The sequence below is a fragment of the Rhea americana genome, unplaced genomic scaffold (genome assembly GCF_003343005.1).
Source record: "Rhea americana isolate MKP2758 unplaced genomic scaffold, rheAme1 scaffold_58, whole genome shotgun sequence".
Classification (NCBI taxonomy): Eukaryota; Metazoa; Chordata; class Aves; order Rheiformes; family Rheidae; genus Rhea; species Rhea americana.
In genome coordinates this window covers 2,352,487-2,374,650 of record NW_028186734.1, presented here as the reverse complement: position 1 = coordinate 2,374,650, position 22,164 = coordinate 2,352,487, and the positions used below count along the sequence as shown (strand labels likewise).

Genomic DNA, 22,164 nt, shown 5'->3' with positions numbered 1-22,164 from the left:
CTCCTCTCCTCTCCTCTCCTCTCCTCTCCTCCCTTCATGCAGTTTTATTTTATTTTTCCCTGGCTGGAGCACAGGCATGGAGGTGATGACTTACCTGCCACAGCTCAGCAGATAGCAATCTTGAACTGACAGCACTAACACAATGTGCCAGTGGAGCTTTCCTGTCTCTAATTTCTGTGATTAYGTTCTTACTGGATCAGTGAAGAGAACCATGAAAAACACAATTACCAGGAAGCCCTGCTCCTTTCCGCGTCGCTTTGTCTTGGTGCAGACCGGGCATGTGACTTGCGGGGAAACAAGAAGACCTGCTGGATTCGTTTGTACTGCCGAAAAGGGTGMTGCCCGCTGACGGGGGCCAAGCGTGGGAAAGCCAGACTGTTGGCTGTAAAAGCCAGTCACGTCGTGTTTGCAGCTGGCATCCAAACGGGTCCCGATGAATCAAATGAGAGCAGCTACCTCGTCTCCCTATGATAGCGGTGGAGCGGGAGCACGGAGGAGGGGTGTGAAGCCCTACCTCAGGCRCACAAAAGCAAGGGGAATGGCTGGGAGTGGGTTTGGGGTTGGGGGGACAGCAATTCCTGTAGGCACTGCGCTGCTGTAGGGCAGGGGGACAAAGAGGTTTGATGGCGGCTGCGGGTCCTAGGCTCGCTCGGGGCGGCCCTGCCTGCTCAGGACCAGAGTGCTAACCCGCGGCCAGGGATAACCCACGGCGCGGAGAAGGACCRCGGGCCCCGCTGCTCGGCCGGCGTCGGCACCGAGTTGGTCTCCCTTCGGAGGGCTCAAGGGGCGAGGAAGGAACGCCGGCTTCGACACCACTAGGCTGGTTTCAACAGACGAGGAAGTGAGAGGTGCCAGTTTTTGCCCAACCTACCCATAGGAAGCCAAAGTACTAAATCATTCATGAAACGTGGAAGAATTGAGCACAATGCCCTCATTTGGGGGAGCTTTCTCACCCCTCCGCTGAAAGACTCCAACTATAAATGCCAATGGCAGATGAACCGCCAAGATTTTTATCAAGAATCACTATAAAAAATATTAGCTCAGCGTCAACAYCAACTCTCAGCAGCTCTGAGAAGTTAGCACGCTGCAAGATGACGGTGACAATTTATTATTTGTTTATTAGTGGGGCTGGAACGAATACCCAGAGCAGCAGAGAACAGCTTTGGCAAACAAACTGACAACAAGCTGTGCTAATGGGAAAGGCTCATAACTTCATCTGGAAGGGAACAGTGAGCATAAAGAAGGATAAAGTTTACCTTCAGTAAGTAGGAAAGGCCACAGTTTGGATGTCTTTTTTTCTCTCCATCAGGCAACCAGCCAGAAACATATCTGCTGTTTTACATCACCTGATCCATTCTCAGTGCAAAAAGATCCCAGCCACCTCAGAAGGATTTATAAATAAAAGAATACTTTCCTCATCCCTGTTTATCAGTTTGTCAAGAACCAGCAGGTGAAGGGCAATCCCACACCACAGCTGGATCTTTTCAACCAGACATTCCCCTGACTGTAGATCACTAGCACAAATCTCYGCAGCCGTCCTGTGCTGAGGGTCTAAGAGCTGGCAAATGGTACCTTGTGCAGCACTGGCGTGTTATTAACATATTARGCTCAATAGATTGAAATATGGCAAAATACTAGCATTTGCAGGTGTAGCTATGAACAAGATCAGCAGGGAACTATTACTGCAGTATTAAGAGACTTCTTTATTACACACACTGGGAAAAATCCAGGACTGCAGCAAAGGGAAAGTCRGCTGTCTCTGCCAGGGGGCTGTTTAGCCCATCACATTTCAACCATCGTCAGAGATAAGCACAACATTAAGGAAACTAGTGTGGTGAAAAATAAACAGACTTAGGGTTTCTCTTTTCTCCTTCTTTGGAAGTCACTAGCATAACTTCTGTCACCTGCGGCAGGGTTCGGCCGGGCACCATGTAGTGCTGCCTTGGAAGATTTTTCCAAGGATCGAGGCCTCAGGCACGGGAAGGTTTGCACCTGAGGGCACCTCTGTGCGGATGAGCCCGGCAGCGYGCGCAGCGGGGCTCTTCGTCTGAGCCGCCGCAGGATCAAGCTTAAGAGAAACACTCTGCGTGCCGTGCTTTCATCCTGGACCACATCAAAACAAGACGTTTTTTATAGTTCTGGGAGAATGAATTTGCATTGAAAACCYGCAGCTCTTACAAGCAGTGCATTAATCATTTTATTAATTTGCTCTTTTTACAGTATGGGAAACATTCATCTGTTTACATTTTCCTGTCCGCACACAAACTAGATATAGATAATCCTATGAAAACCCAAATCATTAAGCCATAAAAACACTCTCCGCTGTCTAAAGGCTTTCAAATTCGTGTCTTTTCTTTCAAATAAGAAAAAACAGTTTTAAAATCACTTTTGGGAATGCATGTAGGCCAGYGATTTACACTCCAGTTACTTAAAATATGCATTTGACCATTTTCTTTAAAAAAAGAAATGATGAAAACACAAAAATACAGTTTAAATTGAAGTGATAGTGCACATCAAAACATTAAGGGAATATCAATAAATAAATTGAAATATATTACAAATAAATTATTTACCTTTTCAAATATTAAAAATCTTTAATCCATTTCTTCATCTTTCTTTACAAAAAGATTATGAGAATTTTATGGAAACATCTGCAAAAAATAGAATAAATACTGTTTTTTTTTAACTTTTGAAGCAGGAGACAAAAACAACCTTTTCTAAAATTTCCCCACGGAAAAAAAAGCAATGCTTTTGTAGCACAGTAAAATGGAATATAGGCATTTTTAATTTACAGTGGGCAGATCAGACTGAAAACAGATTGTTACAGTTCATACCAAAACAAATGAGTGAGCAAATATACTAGTATTAGTGTTGGTAAATGAGTCAAGTGGTTAACTAGTGGCATTCTAGGGGCAGAATACAGTATTTTATTTTAAAGTCACTGCTCCGTAGTATACCTTTTARATTTTGCTCAAAAGCTAAGCAGACATCGTAACACCCTCTCCAGAGCCAAATGAACTAACAGGCATTCCGCTAAGAATAGATTCATTTACAATACATACAAAAAATATCCCTATGATATACAAATACAGTAATTCATTACGTACAAGACAAAATAGTCCTTTTTTTTTTTTTTTTTTTTTTTTTTTTTTTTTTTTATTTTTTTTTTTTTTTTTTTTTTCTGTAGCCACTTGTCAACCACAGTCTTAACTCATCTTGGCTAAACAGGCGGCGAGGGTTGTGAGTGTGGATTCTCGCCTGGATACTGCTTTGCGGATTTCGGTACAAAGAATTCCAAAGAATTAATACTTAACATGACAATATGCTCCAAAGTGGCAGTTGGCACTATTACGTACTGCAAACAGTGTGAGCTTTCATTGCTGCTAAAAGTTAAATGAAGTTTTTTTGGAGAACTAGCAAACACACTGGTATTCAAATGCTTAAGAGGGTCAAACCTTTCAAAGCCCGTGTAACACAAAGCACGCTAGGGTTACACTGGATTTCTGATTACTCTAGTTAAAAGAAGTCATTTATATATTAAATTATTAGCCCTTATCTTGTAAACCACAGCAGTAAATATTTGTGCCCTGTTTATAAAGACATAGCTCAGATGATATCGACGGCTTTGAGAGGTAGCAAATTCTCTAGTGGTTTTAGTATGGAAATACTGGGTGCCAGAACCTATTACCTCTCCTGTTTTCTCGAGTAAAATCAAATTAGCACCTGGCTATGACGTTGCAGTAAAAGAAGCTGTCTGGTGGGATCCTGACGAGYGGCTGTAGCCAGAGCGCACCTTTTCGATGACAACTCCGCAGCGGCCGGGGCGCCCGGCGACCCCGCGCGACCGCAGGGGCCGGCGGAGGAGCCCGCCGGGGCTGGGCGGACGTGGTCCTGACGTGGGCGGGCACCGCTCCGCCTCGGAGGGGCTCAGGCACGAGCGCCTGCCTCAGCCGCGGTGCCCGCGGCGCAGGCGGGTGCCCCATCGCAAGCCCTTTCCGGCCCCGTCGGCTGTGATCTACCCCCAGGACCAACGAGCGCCTTGGGACCGGYATTTCTGGTGACCGCAGAGCAACGGCAGAGGCCAGGGGAGGAAGGCTTGTTGTGTGTGTGGGGGAAAATAAAATAAAAAAAGCTTAAGTTTGTATCGACCCCATAACGCGTGAAAAACAGAGGCTCGTGCCCGTCCGGACGGGCGTTTTGCGTTACAAGGACGCGCCGCGGCCCGGTGGGGGGAAGCGCTCCGGGCCGCGGCGCGCCGGCAGCCGCATGCAGGGCGACGCGAGGCTCGCCGCCACGAGCGGCCCGGGCCCGGCCCGGCCCCCCGGYGCGTGGGTTACAGGCGTCCGCGTGGAGTCGCGTCGTCCCACCAAGATTAAGACATCCACAAAACCAAGCTTTTTTTTTTTTTCTTTTTCCTTTTTTTTTAACCAATATAATCCATACAATACAATACAAGAGGAATTGACAATACAGTACAATTTTAAAAATTCTTAATACTTGGACAAGAAAATCCTTCTTTTACATCATCTTCAACTGTCATTGCTTCTTTTCTCCTTCCTTTTTGCTCTTTTATTGCCTTTCAAAATAGATTATTTCCCTGGAAGATCGAATTTACAATCTTCTGCTGATTGAAATGTTTAAGTAGTGATTGATGAAATAAAAATGAGGCAGTTTGTGCAGCTGTGAGGGTGCAGGTATCTTTCCACAGGATCTTTTCTATCCCTCGCCATCTCACCTGCGGGATATGCTTTCTCTTTTCCCCCGCAAGATCTGTGTTTCTACCCTCCCGCCCCGATCCCACCCCAACCCCTCCCTCTGTGACTCCTTAAATTCAGGTGAGAAGGTGTGATTCAGAGGTTTAGAATAAAGTGCGCCATCTGCTTAAAAAAAAAAAAAAGTAGTAAAAAGAAGGGAATCCGAGTCATAGCTCCTTTCATCTTTTATGAGGAAGACGGCAGAGTCCAGAAGGATCGCCCTGCATGACTGAAATTTCCCAAATCCCCTACGGTTTGATATTGCTGTACACTGGGTAACAGACTAGCTTTAGATCAACTAAAGACCATGAATAAGTTAAATGGAGCAGCTACTGTACAGGTGTGTGTGTGTGTGTGTGTGTGCATGGAAGTTGGAGAGCCGTGTTTATTTGTTTCAAACAGAAAAAGGATCGTACTCTTTTACATGAGGCAAAGTGGCAGCATCAGTACATGTGACAAAGCATCATGATGACATGGGCAAACCTTTAGGAAGCAAGGGTTAGTAGAGGACATCTCTTGGAGGGTCGACAACTACACCACAGAAGTGGAATTCATGGGGTCATCGGGACCGTGTACAGGGAGTGGGAAGGGGGGGGAAAGAGGGAGAGGGAGCACGAGAGAGGGAGGAAGTACAAATACTTAATGGTGACCTTGAGCAGGAACCTAGAGGGGCAGATTATACATGAGACTTGTCTTGCCAGAGAGAGTCCTCCTGGGTGGATCCCTTCATAGCCTGGTCTGGGCTTCGGGGATGTATATCTCAATGCTTTCGGCGCTCTCGGTAGCCGAGTTCTGCCGGACGGATGCAGCTCGTTTGGCAGCCATCAGCCGTTTCCGGGCCTCTTGACGCTGTGAGCTCTCCAGAGAGCGTTCTCGTATGAGTGGCACCTGACCTTTCGATGGCTTCTTTGGCACTGGAGGAGGGACCCTTCTCTCCTGATCAAAGCAGAAGGTTAATGACATTATACAGCTTCTCAGGGAAAGGCGGGAAAAACTAGGATACGTCAGTAGTTAGAACACACATTTTACCTACGGTTTGTTAGCTCTTATCTGCCTTTCTGTCTTCGGGGAACTGGCTTTTGTATTCAAGGGTTCATAAAAACAGTGTAAGCTTAAAGCAAAGGGCAGCATCGATAGGCGCGCTAGTTCTCCGCGGGGACGGTGCGTATGAAACGCCTGGCGCTGGCGGGGCCGAAGCTCCCGCAGCTAACCACTTAGTGCTGTTCCCTTTGGGGAGTCTGGGCGTCTCCTCCCGGCRCCAGCGACTAGCAAGGAGAGCATCTTAGAGGCAACCTGCGCTTGCGTGCCTCTACGGTCCCAATCCCGCTCTTGCCGTGGCCAGCCTGAAAAGCCCTGGCTCCTAGACGCCCCTTAAGTCTCGTGAACATGCTCATCTTACTGTAGCTGTGACCTGCTGTGACAAGAACTGAAATACACCCATTGCCTCGTCCCTGAAAAACAACATATACACAACACTGGGTGGTCTTAGGACACTGAGGTATCATGGAGTTCACAGTCCAAAGTGCACGTGTAAACTAGTTGCCTGGAATTGCTGCACCAGGTGGAAGAAAATACATACATTTGTGTATTTTTGTAGTGGCTGGCTCAAAGGTTGCACGCTTTGGGATCTCCCTGCGTAAGCTCATAAACTCTAGCCTTGTGGCAAATAGGCTTGGCAAACTACAATCGGCTAGAAATTGAAAACCTGGTAGGAAAAATTTAAAAATCGTTCTGAGGACATGCATTAATCATCACGTTGGCAGCTCCAGACACATGACCAACAAGGATATATCCTGGTGTATGCACATTAAAAAAAAACAAAACAAACAAAAAAAACAAACCAGAGAGGACTTCTCCCGAAAAGAAAAGTGTATTCAGGTCTGAATTTCAGGCAGCCACAAAGACTTTGTCAAGTAAATTAGACTGTCTTTTAAGTTACATCCCCTTCCAACTGTGAACATGGTTTCTGAGTGAAGGGATTTTATCACATTACAAAGGTCCCATTCTACCCTCTCGTTTGCTCTCATGCTGGTCACCGCAGCTTCCACTGCTTGAAATATAAAGGTGCTTAGTTACACTTATTCATACTTTGCTTTTTCTCGCCATCCAAGGATTAAGCTATGCTGTTTAAAAAGGGACCCAATGGGAAACGTCAAAGACAACTGCAAATATCAATTCCACAGAAAGTTTTTCTTTTTTCTTTTGCTTTTAAGAAAGGAGAAGATCCGCTCCATTTAAAATCACAGACAAATGTTCATTGAATGAGGAACAAAGTCAATGTAATTTTTAAAAATGATCTTTACCTTCCTACTGTAGGCTGTGTATAACCCTTTCTTCAGTACTACTTAACTTCCTTTAACCCATTATAGTCTTCTTTTTGTTGGAAACTCTTTGAAATGTTTTTCAGAAGCAAACAAAAGGCACATTTTTTTAGGAAAGCTCTCATTTCTTGGTGCTAGAGTTAAAAACACTCGGCCTGCCCATTTTACTTTATAAGCTAATGAAAGATCAAATACCAGCATTTCTGTGCATGCATGTTTGAAGTTTTTAACTTCCTTTTCTGACAGATACTGAAAAAAAAACAGAAGAGAAGAAAATGACTTGCCTTCAGTATCTTGTGCTAGGAAAACACATTCCCATTCACTCCCCTATCAAACACTAGGTGTGCACAAATGGTGTGAACACAGCATTCCTAACACGGGAATGAGCATTTAGTCTTGATCGGAGGAGAAAGAGTGCTACCAGCATTGCCTTTGCAAACTTCCTGCTGCAAGATTAACGGGGTTTGATATTATTATTGTCATTTGTCCAAAGGAAAACACCACTTTGGTCATCAGCTACGAGCTGAATCCCAGCTGACCAGAAGTTTGGGCAGCCCAGAATCCTGTCTGAGCCACAGTGTYGGTAAATCATATTTCCCCACCTTCTGGTGTCCCTACTCATTTGCTGCTATATTCAYTGGTATCAGGCGCGTCACAGGGAGACTGACAGAAACTCAGCCACCAAACTATGTGCTTGTAAGAGTGCGGCAAGGCATTAGACCTTTGGTTTGTCAAGGAATGGATCTGTCTTCTAAGTATTCTCTGAAACGTTTCTGTACTTTGGCTCACGCAGGTGCTGTTTGTCTTGCTGTGGATAGTGAGGAAGGAGGAAAATAAGGCTATGGTGCCAAATGAGAATGAAAAGTGAAATGTGGCTCACACTTGGTGATGTGGTAGTTTCTAATGGTGACAGGAGAAGACTACATTAAAAAAAAAAGACCAAAGCTCCAGATGATTTTTCTGCTRTCTTGGGTAAACAACTCTACCAGCAAAGTAAACCTGTTTATGAAATCACCCATAAAAAAACCCCAAATAAACAAAAAACAAACGAACAAACARAAAAAGATGTAGAAATTGTCTCATGTAACATTTTGGAAGGCATATTTTTGATATTGCTCTGTTGATAATCTGGTTACCAAAGTCAGCGATGATTCCAGTACTTCCCTAGYTTTTTCAGTAACACAACCTAGAACTCTTGCTATATGCAATAATATGAACCGTAAATGTGATTTATTTAATTTTAAGAATCAATATATAAGGCAGTTCCTTCCAGCGATTGATCATCTAATATGATTAAATGTAAAGCTTAACAAAGAACCACATTCCCAGTATCCGATTCACAAAGACAGATTTGGTTTAAAAATATGCCTGAAACATATTACAGATAATATCCCAGATGATTATTATGTAAACATTGTTATTACAATGAAATTAATTTGATATGAGCTTCATTTCACATTTTTAACGTCAGCGCTGTAACACAGAGGCCTATTTAATTTGTCCAGTATTTGTGCAGGGTTTTAAATGAAGCATACAAAATCTACAATGTTCTACCTTCTTGTCATGAGGATCCATCTGTTTCCAATTATTGGCCTTTAACTGATGAAGTTCATCAAATTTCATACTAATATTTTCTATGGACAACTGCAGCATATCCCAAAACCCTGCTAAATCCTGGGAGGTCGGCCGTGGATGTGCATTAGGATTCTGTACAACAGAAGGAAAAAAAAAACAGTTTGGCTTTAGTACCCCTTAATGTAAAGCATTTGTGCAAACGGTTACGAATCTTGCTAGCAAAGCAGTTTCAGCAGATCCGAACGATCAGGGAGATACAGAGAGGAAATGCAGAGAAACAAAGGCGAGCACTACTTACTCGCCGGGTTTTAGCACGGAGCCTGGCTCTGTTTCGAGCAGCTGTGCCCCCGCAAGCCCCAGCTCCCCGACGGCAGCAGCCACCCGTGGAAGACCTCGGGGAAAGGGCGTTCGCAGGTCCCCTGTAACAGGATCTGCCTAAGCTTATTCCCGGCACAGCCAGCGGGTTCACGGGCGAGATCCTGACCGCACTGAAATGAATTGCTGGCCTCCTCCTCGCTTTAAGGAGGCAGGATTCCCTGCTATATTCATGTGTGTAGAAAGACTGGAGCTTGTGCAAATGTACATTTACTGCAAACAGTGACATACTGATGCATGAACATTTTTTTTCCACACACTGGAACTCTAAGGGCTAATACATTTTCAAGTAAAAATGTCTGTTACACACTGCAGGCCAATTTCTTCGTATTTGTTGGCAAGAATAACCTTTGCAGAGTGAAAAGCTCCGAGAAGGACACGCAGAAACATGGTAATCCCACTTTTACAGGCATGTTGTTGGGAAGAGAGGTACGCTGAGCACAGTGCCTGAGCTCCATCCTGACTGAGGTACCCCAGACAGGGCGCCTTCGTCCCTACACTGCACGTCTCCGCTGCACTACGTTGGACGTGCCACGCAGATGTGTTGCGTGTGTGCGGCTCATCTCCTGCAGGCTTGCCCTGCGTGCGCAGCGTGACAGCGCGCGGAGCTGAATGCAATGACACTAGGACGCATGTGGGGCAGTGCTGCCCAGTGCGCACAAACTCAGGCSAGCTCCTCACCCTCCCAGCACCGGCTCAGAAGAGCACAGAGGCCATTAGTGTCTTTAATACAACATGGGCCAGCGGCTGGTGACCGGAGAGGTCCTGCTCAGTCCCATGTTCCTCCACATCAGTCAAGCTCTGAAACTTTATGTATGCAACGGACACCTAAGAAATGCTCCTCTGGCAAAGTCTGTATGAGAGAAAGCTTTCTGTAGGATGTGTATTTTTAAGCTGGTTGCCCACTGAAACTATTCAAATAAAATGAGATGTTGCATACATTCATTTAGAGCCTGTTTTTTTGTAAATGCTGAGCATCCACAATGCCAGTCCAAGTCAGCAGGGTTTCATAGGTGCTTTGGCCTGACAGGACTACCCTGATATATTGTTATTAATAAAGAATAAATAAATTATGATGAACCCCCCCGCTCCATTTTACACTATATATAAGATTCTTCCCTCACTAGAAACAATAAACCTCAAAAGAGCTGGTTCTTTGCTTTAAGAAATTTCTATCTGTGCTTTCCACAGAATACTGAGAAGTGATTTTGATGATTTGACCACCAGAGCCACAACCGCAGAAAACAGTAAAACATGTATTTTTAAATTCATAAGGAGAACAGAGAGTATATCTGAGATCCCTCGATCTCTAGCACTYGAGGCTAGCAGGTTCCCAGTTATAAGATTTTGTTTACAAAACATCTGCAAACAGAATGCTTTTTCAGTTTTTATATTAAAAAGTGGAAGGGCTCGTTCAGATAGAGCTGATTTCTGCTGCATCTGCCCATTCAGGCAGATCTTAGTTTAGGGCTTGATTTTCAGAAATGAATTAACTGAATAGAAGATAGTCATCCCACTGGGGCAGGACTGAGCATCCAGTTTCCAAAAATGAGGCCTCCAACTCATTAAAGTGTTGGGCTTTCACAGCCACAGTTATGTCCTAGYCCTTACCCAGATTCCACTCAACAGAGTGGAGAGATAATTAAAGCTTTTACTGAGAACTGGATCAGAGGTTGAAAGCTGATGTCATGCAAACGTCCCATTGCATCAGCTTGGTATAACTGAAAAAGTCTTTTTCTAAGACGGAAATTCTAAATTGGYGCTAGTGTAGCACTAATCCAATGACAGCCTCCTTGGTCTTGTTAAGAAGCCAAGTTAGTAACACTGCGGTGAGCTGCACAGGGTTTGCCCTCCCTTCCCCAGTCTGTGATGATGGAGCATAATGTGCTCTGTTTTCGGGGCTTTGTGAGTTTTGCCAAAACTGAGAATTGAGTATACTCTATCTACTTTGCAAGAATTGGTTCTTAATTAAAAACTTTGCTTGAAAGTTTTTGCCTATGCTGGCATTTTAGGTAACAGTTTTTTGCATACTTGGTGTAAAATGTATTTTTATGCCAAGTGACAGGACAAGAGGCAATGGGCACAAACTGAATCACAGGAATTCCGCCTGAACGTGAGGGGGAATTTCTTCACTGTGAGAGTGACGGAGCACTGGACCAGGTTGCCCAGAGAGGTTGTGGAGTCTCATTCTCCGGAGAWATTCAAGGCCCGCCTGGATGCGATCCTGTCTAACAWGCTCTAGGTGACCCTGCTTGAGCAGGGAGGTTGGACTAGATGATCTCCAGGGGTACCTTCCAACCTCCACCATTCTGTGATTCTGTGTGATTTATCTTCAGGAATATTATTCATGTGATTTATCATTAGGAATATTATTCTGATTCTATTACTACTAACAGTATAATAATAACAAATAATTTACTGGCATTTCTGTCTCACTGTGTATAGGCATCATTGGGATTACAAGGGAAAGCTGTACTCATGATACTTCCAGTCCCCCCCTGGAAGATCCCAAGAAAGCACCCAAATCTCTCTGGGTCCATATGAACTGAATTCAGAGGCCAAGGGCCAAAYCCTTGCTCCTCTGAAGTCAGTAGCAGAACTTTAGTCATATTTCACCCAAAGTTTTTCTTTTTCCTTTCCTTATTTGAAGGGTCTCATCCTATTTGGACATTCATGCTAACTTCATCAAGTTTGATAGAGTTACTCCCAAACCCATATCAAGATTTTTACCAGACAAAGCTTCAGACTCAGCTTAGTCAGAAAAAAGCTTAGTCAGAAAAGCTGTGTCTCATTTAAGTGTGAGTATTTGTAGGGCAGTTCCTTAGTAAAAGGTACACAACAGCATCTATAAAAAATGTTACCTACCAGGTTTTCTTCGCAAAGTTCTCTGAACTGGTAAAATTTCTGAGCCATCAGGAGCTGGGCACTGCCCACTGCAGTTCGAATTTTCCCTAGGACTGAAAGAGAAAGAAATGTGAGTCACGATGCTTTCTTTGCTACAGGTAGCTAAAAGCCTGTAAACCAAGAGGAAAACGTACAGGAGTCAGCCCTGACTTTCAGAAGGAATAGTATCTCTGAGTCATGAATTAGAGAGCAGCTGATAAATTTGAGGCCACATGTGCACTAGGGAAAAGTATGCTGCATGTGCTCTCAGGGCAGCTGGCATTGGCAAAAGCATTTTGTGTTGTTACAGCTTCCTCTCATTCCCCCAGYGAAACAAGCCCTAACTAGCAAAGAACTACAAACAGGATTAATCAAAGACTTTTGCAACCTGTACAGAAAACTCACAAGAAATCACAGCTCTCATCAACACTGTGACACGGGCTAAAGCTTTGAAACSCAGCTTCCAAACCCTGTGACATGGCATATACCACTTGCAAAACGCTGCCTCTGCCAGCGTCACTGCCTTTGCGCTTAGAGATGTGGCGCCTTGTGCCAGGGCTTAGCTGCCTGTCGCTTGGCCTGAGCCCCAGAGAGGGGCTGGTGATTTTAGCGCACACGGATGAATCTCATCGTGACCCTCTGAGYTTTTGCCATTAGCACAAGCTGAAGCAGCTTCTGCCTTCGAATGGAGACGCCCGTGCGAACTTCAGGCAGCGACACACCTTGGCCTCTCTCCTGGCTACCTGCAGGGAGGTATCAGCTGGTCGTGCTCCAGCTCCTGCACTTTCTGGTGATTCCTCTGTACAGAGAGCTGTCTCTTTGGACTGAACACTACGAAGAACTGCAGCAAACCAGAAGATTTAGCCCATAGTATATATGTTTTCAGGAAGAGCATGAATATCAACCACTGTGTCACTGTTTTCACTCTAATTTCTACTAATAGATATTTGCATTATTCGTTGTCCCAGGCCTCATAAAAACACAGCAGCTCTTCCTCCCACATGCCTAGGGCAGTCCCACAACACATGCCCAGCTCACCCTCCTTCCTCCCTGACACACACACCAGGCCTACTCACACCTTACTATTACAGTCTGTAACCGAGCACAGCCCATATTTGAAGTTTGCTATCACAACGCTATCATGCAAGGTTTGCTAAGAGAAAGGCTTTTCCAAGGTGTTCACACAGCAAGCAAACCGGCACAGTCATTACAAACCGAAACCGGATACACACAAGTATGCAATCTGTGTCGTGCTCTTTAAAAGCAAATACGGCTATTAAAGCTGGTGAAGGCAAAGTGGGATGTGGAGTACGTTTAAACCTTTGACGTAAAAAGGAAAAAAAAAAAAAAAAAAGGAGGGGAAAAGAAAGTGTTTTCAAAGTCTTTCAAAAACTATAGGAAAGAGCTCTGTGAACACACACAGAGCCCAGACCTTCATTCTGTTCCCAGAACTCAGCTCAGCACTGCCAGGAAACAGCCGTGAGCTGGAAGATTCACTGAGCAGAATATTTTCAGCATATTGCGCAGGGAGTTTTGCACACAACTCTCATTATTGTTAGCAAGGCTTGCGTGTCTAATCCTACGCGCACAGTGCTGAAAATGGACCCCTTGGTGTGTCTAGTCATTTATGCAACCCAATATGCAAACCGCTCAACTGAAAGGAGTCTTCAATAGTAGGAGGAGCCACTCCGGGCGCTTTCATGTGGTTCCCATTGTTGTGAAAACTCTTCCCACTGCGCGTATTTGGGAACAGCTGCCTCATCTGGAGCGGGGCCATTCTGACGCTTCCCGAGACTTGCGAAGGGGAGGAAAACGGTCCCTCAACTTCTCAGGGTAAAAAAAAAAACAAAACCAACAACAACAACAAAAAAAAAACCACCACCACCACCACCAACAACAAAAAAAAAACCCCAAAAGCCCCAAACCAGGCAGGCTCTTCCTGGAAACCTGCCCTGACCGAAGGGGGTGGTCACTTCCCGAGCACGAGCGAGTTTAAGCACACCTTGTTGGCGACGGGTGGGAACGCGCCCCCTTATTTGAGGGAAGAAGAGCTTAATATTCAGAGGTCTGAGCAGAGGGGAAAGGAAGTCCTCGTCCCTGGCTGCCTAGCGACTGGCTATTTGCCTAAGCCCCCCGGTCCCAGCTGACGGCGGGATGCATGCTGATGCTGGTCCCTATTGTTGCCGCTTCTGCTGCCGCCGCGGCTGTATCTAGTCAAGTGTCACTGATTCCTTGCCCCTCAAAAGCAAGCAGTCTGTTAATGTGCAACCAGTCAACAAACAACTCTGTCATGGAAGCTGGGGGGGGGAGGGAAAAAAAAAGGAAAAAAAAAGGGGGGAAAAAAAGAAAAGGGACAAAGCATGTGAAAGCCTGAAAGGAATCTCTCCAGAAGGCACAAAGCCTTATCAACAGCCCAAGTTCTGTTTCCAAATGCACGTTGCTTTTAGTGTTTCAAGGCAGACTGCCCACTTCTCTTACTCAGTTAAAACCTCTACTGCCAAAGGCTCAGGTGTAGTAAAATATTAAAAAGTAAAAATAGACTGTCACACATGTCTCTTAGGAAAAAATCCTGAGGCGTTTGAAGCCAAATAATGAGAAAATAAATGGAATTGCAAAGATAATATTTGAAGTACAACAGAAAGGAATTGAAGAAGCCTCGAACAGCAAGAGAGATGAATACAGGACAAAAAAAATATAAACATTCAATTTGATGCTTTCAGCTAATAGGATACAAACAAAACATATAAAGCTCAGCAACAACAAAAAAAAATATCCACCCATGGAGATGCAGTCATAACGGATTTAAACACCTGTATAAAGTTATTCATGTCTGCTTTCTATTCTACGCAGGGTTATACAGCACAATCAGCATTGTCAGATGTGAAGATGTGAATGCCTTCCAGTAACGCATTAAGCAATGTTATTAACATCCATCATATGCTTTGCTGTCACCCCTTCCCCAGGGGGAGAAGAGTGTGCAGTGTGGTGTTCTGTTTTTACAATTTGAGTTTTTCCCCTTTCTTTTCTTTTTTTCTTTTTGCCTTTTTTTTTCCTTTGGCCTCTCTTTCATATGAATCCAGTTCTCTCCTATGACTACTTYTAATACAAAGCCAGTTATGCCTGTTGGAAGTACTACATTGCTATACATATTTGGACACAATTCAGCCATTCTGCAATGCCTCCTCACTACRATTATTCTGGACTAGGGGGTCACAGAACATTACTCTGGGATGGACATGCTAGTAAATTCCCCTGCATCCCTAAACCTTAAACTGTTTTCTTCTTTAAATRTTCTTAAATACGAACTTAGACTATGTGCTGTTCAAGTAATAAGTTATCGCTCATCTTAGTACTAAATATTGCACAGGACTTACTGTGGGATTTGCTAGCTATATGTATCCATACCCTCCCCACATATGTTTCATGGGAAGAGAAATGGCAAAAAAAAATCCAAACAGAAGAATTTCAAACACGAGCAAAGAATTAGTGACACTGTCATCTGCTGTATGTTGGAAGGCAACTCTGTATGTAATGAAGGTAACAAAGTATACGAAAACAAGCAAAACTGATGTGAAAAGTGGTCACATACAAGGAGTTTTGAGGAATAACATAGGAGTTTTGAGGACCGATGACATTATTTGGCCTTAAAACACCAACAGATCTCTTTGCATTTCAACTTTGACAGGCCCCAGGGTCTAACAAACCACAAAGGAAACACTTCAGAGCTGTGACTATCAAATGCCCTTAATGTGAAGACACCTGGTTGCTAGGCAGGGGCCGAGCTAGGGAACAGAGGATGGGGGACTTGCTCATGGCACCAGGAACAAGTGGCAGGAACAATAGCAGAAATTACAGGGCCACCGCCTGACATTTGTGTTGCAGATGTTAGCGGTGCACCGTGCATATGAAGCAATCCAGCCATAGAGCTGTCACAATCCATTTCCAAGCCAGGATGGAGCAGCATTTTAGCCTATTCATGTTGACTGGGAGCTACATTTAAATAATGCCAAGCATGACAAAAGCCAGGAAATTCAAAGTTAAAGCTACTGCTCAGGTCTTAAGCTCAGCTATTAAGGAGAAAACAGCCAATTGGGCAAGCTACGGAGCAGGCAGATTTCTACAGTCCTTGCTTTGAGTCATATTTGCTTATAGGAGTGATCTCATTGAAATTAATAGGGCTGTCTGCATGAGTAAATGCTATTCACTGGGAGTAAATCAGTTTCCATGTGTTCTCTGACGTACTTTGCTTTTATTAGCACAGTTTTTTTCCCCTAACTACATTTTTTCTGGACAATTTGCTTGTGGATTTTTCTTTTTTCTTTGCTAGCCTTTGAATATTGGCAAGGAGTCCAGAGCTGGCCTTCCTTGGAGAACCAGGATGGAGATGTCCCTTCTGGGGAGAAAATAAAATTGGAGCAAGGAAAAGACCAGCTGGGCATAAGGCCAAAGGCATGGAGCCAGGGGGATTCCAGTAGGCCTTTGGCAAGCGTCAAGTGGGTGACGGTCCCCTGTCAGGCTGTGTTGGCACACAGCGCGGCCAGGGGGATCGCACCTTGCAGAAGAGCAGGGGCTATGACCAGCCTCTCTTTCAGCTTGGGGAATCCCTGAAGAAGCCCAAGCTCATGCCCTAGACTGAATCGATAGATCTCATTTTCTTTTGCCACGCACAATTACAAAAAAAGTATTTCCCCTATTTTTTTCCTTCTTTCTAGCCTTGACTCTTTAAATTTTCCTTAAAAAAAAACAAAACAAAACAAAACAAAACTGCTGGAAGCAGGCAAGCATCGCGTGATTAGCTAGAATTGGCTGAGTTTGCAGAAACTCTAGTCTTAAATAGCTAGGTTATGGCAGATTTGAGGTCAACCTTTGCTCACAGACTTGCCCAAAGGATGCAATCTCCTTATAATGACATGTCATGTCAGAGCCTTGCTTTACCATTTGAGTTTTTACCTTATGGGCCTGACTTGTCTCGCCACTAAACCCACATTACACCTGACTTGTGGTGAATCAGGCCCGCTGTTTGCTTTCGATGGTTATCTCAACACCGAAGTCACATCACGGCACTGCATAGAAGAGGAATGTTTCTTCAGGTTAACTCCAGCCGTGAATTAAAAATAACAACAAAAAGCCAACAGAAGGCAGACCAAGGTCGTGGCAGCGTTTTTGCTTCTGTGCCCACTGCTGCTGTAAGATAAGAGTCACGTGCTGTTGGCTAGCAGCGCCGGGTGGGCACGCAGACCTGTTGCTGCTAATTCTTCATATCACTGGTTACTTAAGGGGCCTGAGCCAAAATTCAGCGTAAGCAGCGATGAGGCTCTGATACATGAAATTTTGCGGAGGGTGGGGGAGGTTTAGGAGGAGAGAGCAGAGGGGAAAGAGCAAAACCCGAAAAGGTAAACGTTTGAATTCACTTGAGGCCTGATCCAAAGCTTCAAGCATTTCTTGCAACACTTTTAGCCTCAGACTCTTAACATCTTTCTTTCCTCAGAGACCTAGAGTTTGTAGCCAACATGACCACAACAGTCAAACACRTGGAAATCCCATTAAATATCCTGGCTTAAAGTGAGAATGGTATTAATCTGCCTGTTACACACACTACGGCTTTATCAGAAAATGATTTTGGATAAAACCTGAATACACTGTTCAATAAATAACCCATGACGGGAGGGGAGCCCTGTTCCTCGCTCTGTTGGCATCTCAGCGCCAGCCACCGAAGCGCCGCTTGTTTCCGTACACAGCGGCAGAGCACGTTCCCGGCCCGAGACGTCCAGCCCCGTCTGGTAGATTCGTTCCTGGTTAGACAACACCAAACGCCGCTCTGCCACCTCCCAGCCCCTGCGAGACAGCCGCGAGCCGTCTCCGCGCGGCAGCTGCTCCGCACAAGGGCCGCATTGTCTGCGCGATGCTCGTATCGGTTTACCCGCAGCGCCGGCGAGCGAGCCCCCCGTCAGCTGCTGGGGTGCAGAGCAAACCTCGCTCACCGCAGACCTGCACCGGTTTGCGAGGCGGCCGAGCCCCCGCGGCGGCCGTCAGCTGGAAACAGGGGACGCGCTCCCCGCGCTGCTCGTATTTCACCAGCGGCCGCCGAACCGAGCAAACCTCTTTGCTCCTTTTCTCCTTCTCTTCCAAGTTTRTAGGGGTACGGAGAAGACGTAGTTCACCTCTGGGGTTTGCTAGAGGCGTGCTTCTGCCTCGGGCGCCGCAGCGGCTGCGGCGCGGACCCGGCACCGGGTCGGGCTGAGCTTTGCCGCGGGAAGCAGCCGGCAGCACGTGCCACTGCGCCCGCTACCGTCGCACCAAAACCAACGCCGCCCCGGTGGCGGCGCTGCGCCGGCCACCCCTTTCCTCCACCCGTTCCCACCGGGCGCAAGACGTGCCGGACTAGCACAAAGAGGGGGACCCGTGCCGCGGGCTGCCGAAGGAGGCAGTGCAAAGGGCCACTTCAGCTGCTCCGTTAGCTCCCCCACAACTGACTTTTCCCACTGCTTGCTAAAACAGAGACGCCCTTAGCACTCAGCAAGGACACCAGAGCACTGTGAGGAGATCCTGCACACAGATACAGTCCGTCCCTACCTACCAGCCTCGAAAAATTCCCTTCATGGTCTTCCCCTAGGATGAGTAACTACTTTGACAGACAAATACAATATCCCTAGGGTTTCCCATTAGTATTCGTCATTATGGCAAAGAGAAGGCAAAGAGTTTTTGTGGCTTGGACTTACACGTTTGAGATTTTCTATTTTGTATGTGCTCACACATCTTTTTCAATATAAAGTCTCTTAGTTTATCGGGTTTATTGCATATTGRCAAAAGTACTTTTGTATTCTGGCACATGTCCAAAGAGATTTTTGAACGCATTAATGATGCACACTAAAAATAAGATTCGAATATGTTAAAATTGGCAGAATCTGGAAGGTTAATCCTTCAATACTTTTTTCCAAGAAGAAATAGGTGGTCATGTTGACAGTTAAGGTTATCTCATACTTTCCAATAGAAGTCCATTTTCAGCTGCTTACAATAATTTCTAGCTATTTAGATCAAACCTTTCTATGGTTATTTCTTAACTGAGTTGAATGGAAAGTTTCAGTAGAAATAGCTTAGTCATTTCTAAGAATTAAAAATATGTATTTTTGTCATTGTTAATTTCTTTCTATTCATAAATCAAAACTTTCACAGCTTAAAAGAGTTCAGCACCTTGATTTTTGAGAAGAATTATAAATTTGGTAAAAGCAATCCTGAAGCTGACRTAGCAGTCCTGCTTTGGTAGGAGCTAAGGAAAATAAGTGGTTGGAAAAGTGTTTATTAGCTACATCCAGCAAAATATAGTTGGGTGTGCCTGAACTGTACACTACTGAGATCTCTGTATGCATATGCTCATCAGCATTTTCTATAGGTTTACTGCTAGAGTCTGCAAAAGCTTCATTGACAAGGAGTACATTCCTAAACTCACAGGTTTTTCTATGTCCAAAAGTTGACGGCTCACATAGTACCACTCCTTTGGACAGGGAGAACAAGTGCTGGACTGGGAGCTATGTGTACAGCTCTTCTTCATTAGCTAGTGTGCATAAGTAATATGTGAGCTACCCAACCCCTCTTATGCAGTTTACTAGATAGGAAAGTGTTATTCCCACTACGTTACAGGTGGCAGAAAAGACAACAAAGGATATATGTACGACAGAATATAAAGTTTGTTTTACAAGGAGKATCAAGAGGAATGACAACTGCAAGGGAGATGAGGGGAGACTGGAGAGGGGAAGAAAGCAAAACTGAAAGTTGTTTCAGTTGGGAGAAGTATCTGAAGAATTTGATGCCCATAACCATCCCCAAAAGACAGCTAAAATGTGATTTTAGTGAAAATCATTAAAATCTGTTAAATTATTTTCTAAGGTTATGAGAAGAGTAACAGAGGAGTTAAGAAACATTACAATTACAAGAGCTCTACGCTCARTCTCCTAAATGTTCATTGAACTATGCCATTGTACATTGAGCTGATTTCCAGAAAGCTACCACTGCTCGACTTTCAGAAGTGTTGAGCCATCCAATTTCCCAWCCAATAAGGAGTATTATACACATACATACAGTCCTTTTGAGAATCATGACTCTAGTTTGTTTATTAGCTAAATTATAAAGGGCATGCTACAGAAATCAAATGAGTGAACTTGACCTRTATTAAACATTTTCTCCTAATTGCAATATTACTATAGTTGGTTACTTACTGTCCTCTGGTAAGTTGTTTTCCCGCTCTTCTCTCTCCATCTGTTGGCACCAGCCCTCCATACGATCTCTCTCTGCCTGAAGAAGCTTCAGAAACCAGTGCCCATCCCGTGGACACACTGACCTTTGAACAGCTTCCAGAGGATCTTCAGTAATAGAGTCAATCCAGGGGTCCGGAGGAGGTAAAATGGATGGATCAAAATCTGTATCAAAGTCATCATCCACTGCACATGCATGATAATGATTTCCTGACCCTTGTATGCTAACAGTAGAGGTGCTTGCATCTCGGGAATATTGTCTTGATATTTGTCCAGAACATGTATTATCCTCTTGTGGATCAATTATTTCAAAGTTCTCATGGAAATCCAGGTCTGCTTGCACAGCTGTTGTTACACTATTAGATCGTGTAAACCTGCGAAAGCTTGGAGAACAGAGACACAAAATCTTTAGAGAGGTTTCACTGGGTGACCTGAGGTAAGTTAGTAATGCAGTAAGAGAGGATCTTTTTTGCCACTTAAGACTGGCAGTCACTGCTCTCAGTGCTACACTGTCCTTTTTCTTGAAATGATTGGCATAAAGTTCTTTTCTCATCGGAAACCAACAAATAAACACCTCTCTCTTTTCCACGCAACTCCACTGTTTTACTGGTGCAAGTGCCCTGATGGTTGTGTGGTTTAACAAAATTGGAAGCTAGTCCAAGGCACAGCTAATTGTGTAGCCTAGGATCTTAGGTTACCAATCAAAGAAAACTTAAAGGGGTCCAATTGTAAGAAATGATTGAGCTTCCATCTTTTAAAACTCACACTCCTTTGAAGTTGCACATCCATAAACACAAGTCACATTTAAAAAACATGTACAGTCTTTGCCTCCCTCTCAACAGAGATTGATGAGAAACTATTAACAATGAATCCAATATCTACATTATACTGTTCTGTGCATTTTCTAAAGAAGATAACTATTTTAACACARCTGAAGATTTTAAATTGCTTCTTCAGAATTGCTCTTCATACTCATGTATCTGCTAGTTCTCTTCTGAAAATATCTCTGCCAACTCTCACAACTTTAGAGCCATTCCTAGTGCTATTTGAGAGGCTTGATTTTCACATTCAACTTTCAGCCTCACAATGGTCTTCTCTTTTACTATTACTCTATTACTCTTTTTACTATTAATCTATTACTGTCTATGCTATCTTTTCCAGACAAGCTAGCATCTTCTATCACTGTCTATCAGTCTATGCTAYCCTCATCATGCTGGCTGCTAGGCTGTAGATACCTTCCTTCCACTATGCATTGGCTCCACATGATGGAGCCCCTGAGGGCAGAGAACAAACCTTTAGTCACCCTGGGAGAGGCAAACAGAAAGAAGAAGAATGCAAAAAAGCCAAGGAGGGCATGAGCACAGGAAAGAGAAGATTTGGSATTTTGGTTTGAGTGGCTTTTCTTTAAATAAACAGCACCCCAAATTCTGCAGTCAAAGCAATCTGAGGGAAAGAGGCAGGAAGATTAACGGTTGTTGATATGGGACTCTGAAAACAGTAGAGCAAAGCAAAACAGGACGTGGGAAGGGTTCTCCAATCAAAAAACAGAGACCAATTGCTCTGCAGAATAAACCTCACAGTACCTTCTCAGCCAAACAAATAAAACTTTAATAATAAAGTATGTATGTTTATATATTTTTTATAATGGCCTAGAATACAAAGATTTTAATTTAACAGCTGCTACTTGTGGTTCTTTTGAAACAGGTGGTTGTTAAGTGATGTAAAAGTCACAGTTATGCCATTGTAGTTTTGTACGATATGCACCAGCAGACTGAAAAATAGGGAGCAAGCAGAACTCTTAGAGTTGATAGTATTTATCCTCTGACAAGCAGAGCAAAGTGTTTTGCTATGGACTTATACAGCAGAAAAAATTCAGAAGGGAGGACGAGGATAACTGGAGATGTGGCATGGCTTCCATGGGAGAAAAGACAGTTCTTAGTTCAGAAAACAGATGGCAGAGGAGKGATATGAGAGACCCATGAAATCCCAACTAGGTGATTTTTCACC

The 22,164-nt window shown here is 44.3% G+C and overlaps 1 protein-coding gene and 1 long non-coding RNA gene across 2 annotated transcripts in view; one reads left to right on the top strand and one right to left on the bottom strand.

The window, feature by feature from the left end:
• LOC146587595 (uncharacterized) overlaps positions 1–9,946 on the top strand; it is a 19,915-nt gene extending 9,969 nt beyond the window's left edge. The window contains exon 3 of the long non-coding RNA XR_014897607.1: positions 9,435–9,946. This is a non-coding gene — a long non-coding RNA (uncharacterized LOC146587595). The remainder of the gene's footprint in view (positions 1–9,434) is intronic.
• DLGAP1 (DLG associated protein 1) overlaps positions 5,213–22,164 on the bottom strand; it is a 137,413-nt gene continuing 120,461 nt past the window's right edge. Inside the window, exons 7-10 of the mRNA XM_085319355.1 lie at positions 20,122–20,540; positions 11,891–11,982; positions 8,630–8,782; positions 5,213–5,690 (exon numbers count right to left, since the gene is read on the bottom strand). Coding sequence (XP_085175481.1) covers positions 5,481–5,690; positions 8,630–8,782; positions 11,891–11,982; positions 20,122–20,540 — 874 coding nt within the window. The 3' untranslated portion in view covers positions 5,213–5,480. The remainder of the gene's footprint in view (positions 5,691–8,629; positions 8,783–11,890; positions 11,983–20,121; positions 20,541–22,164) is intronic.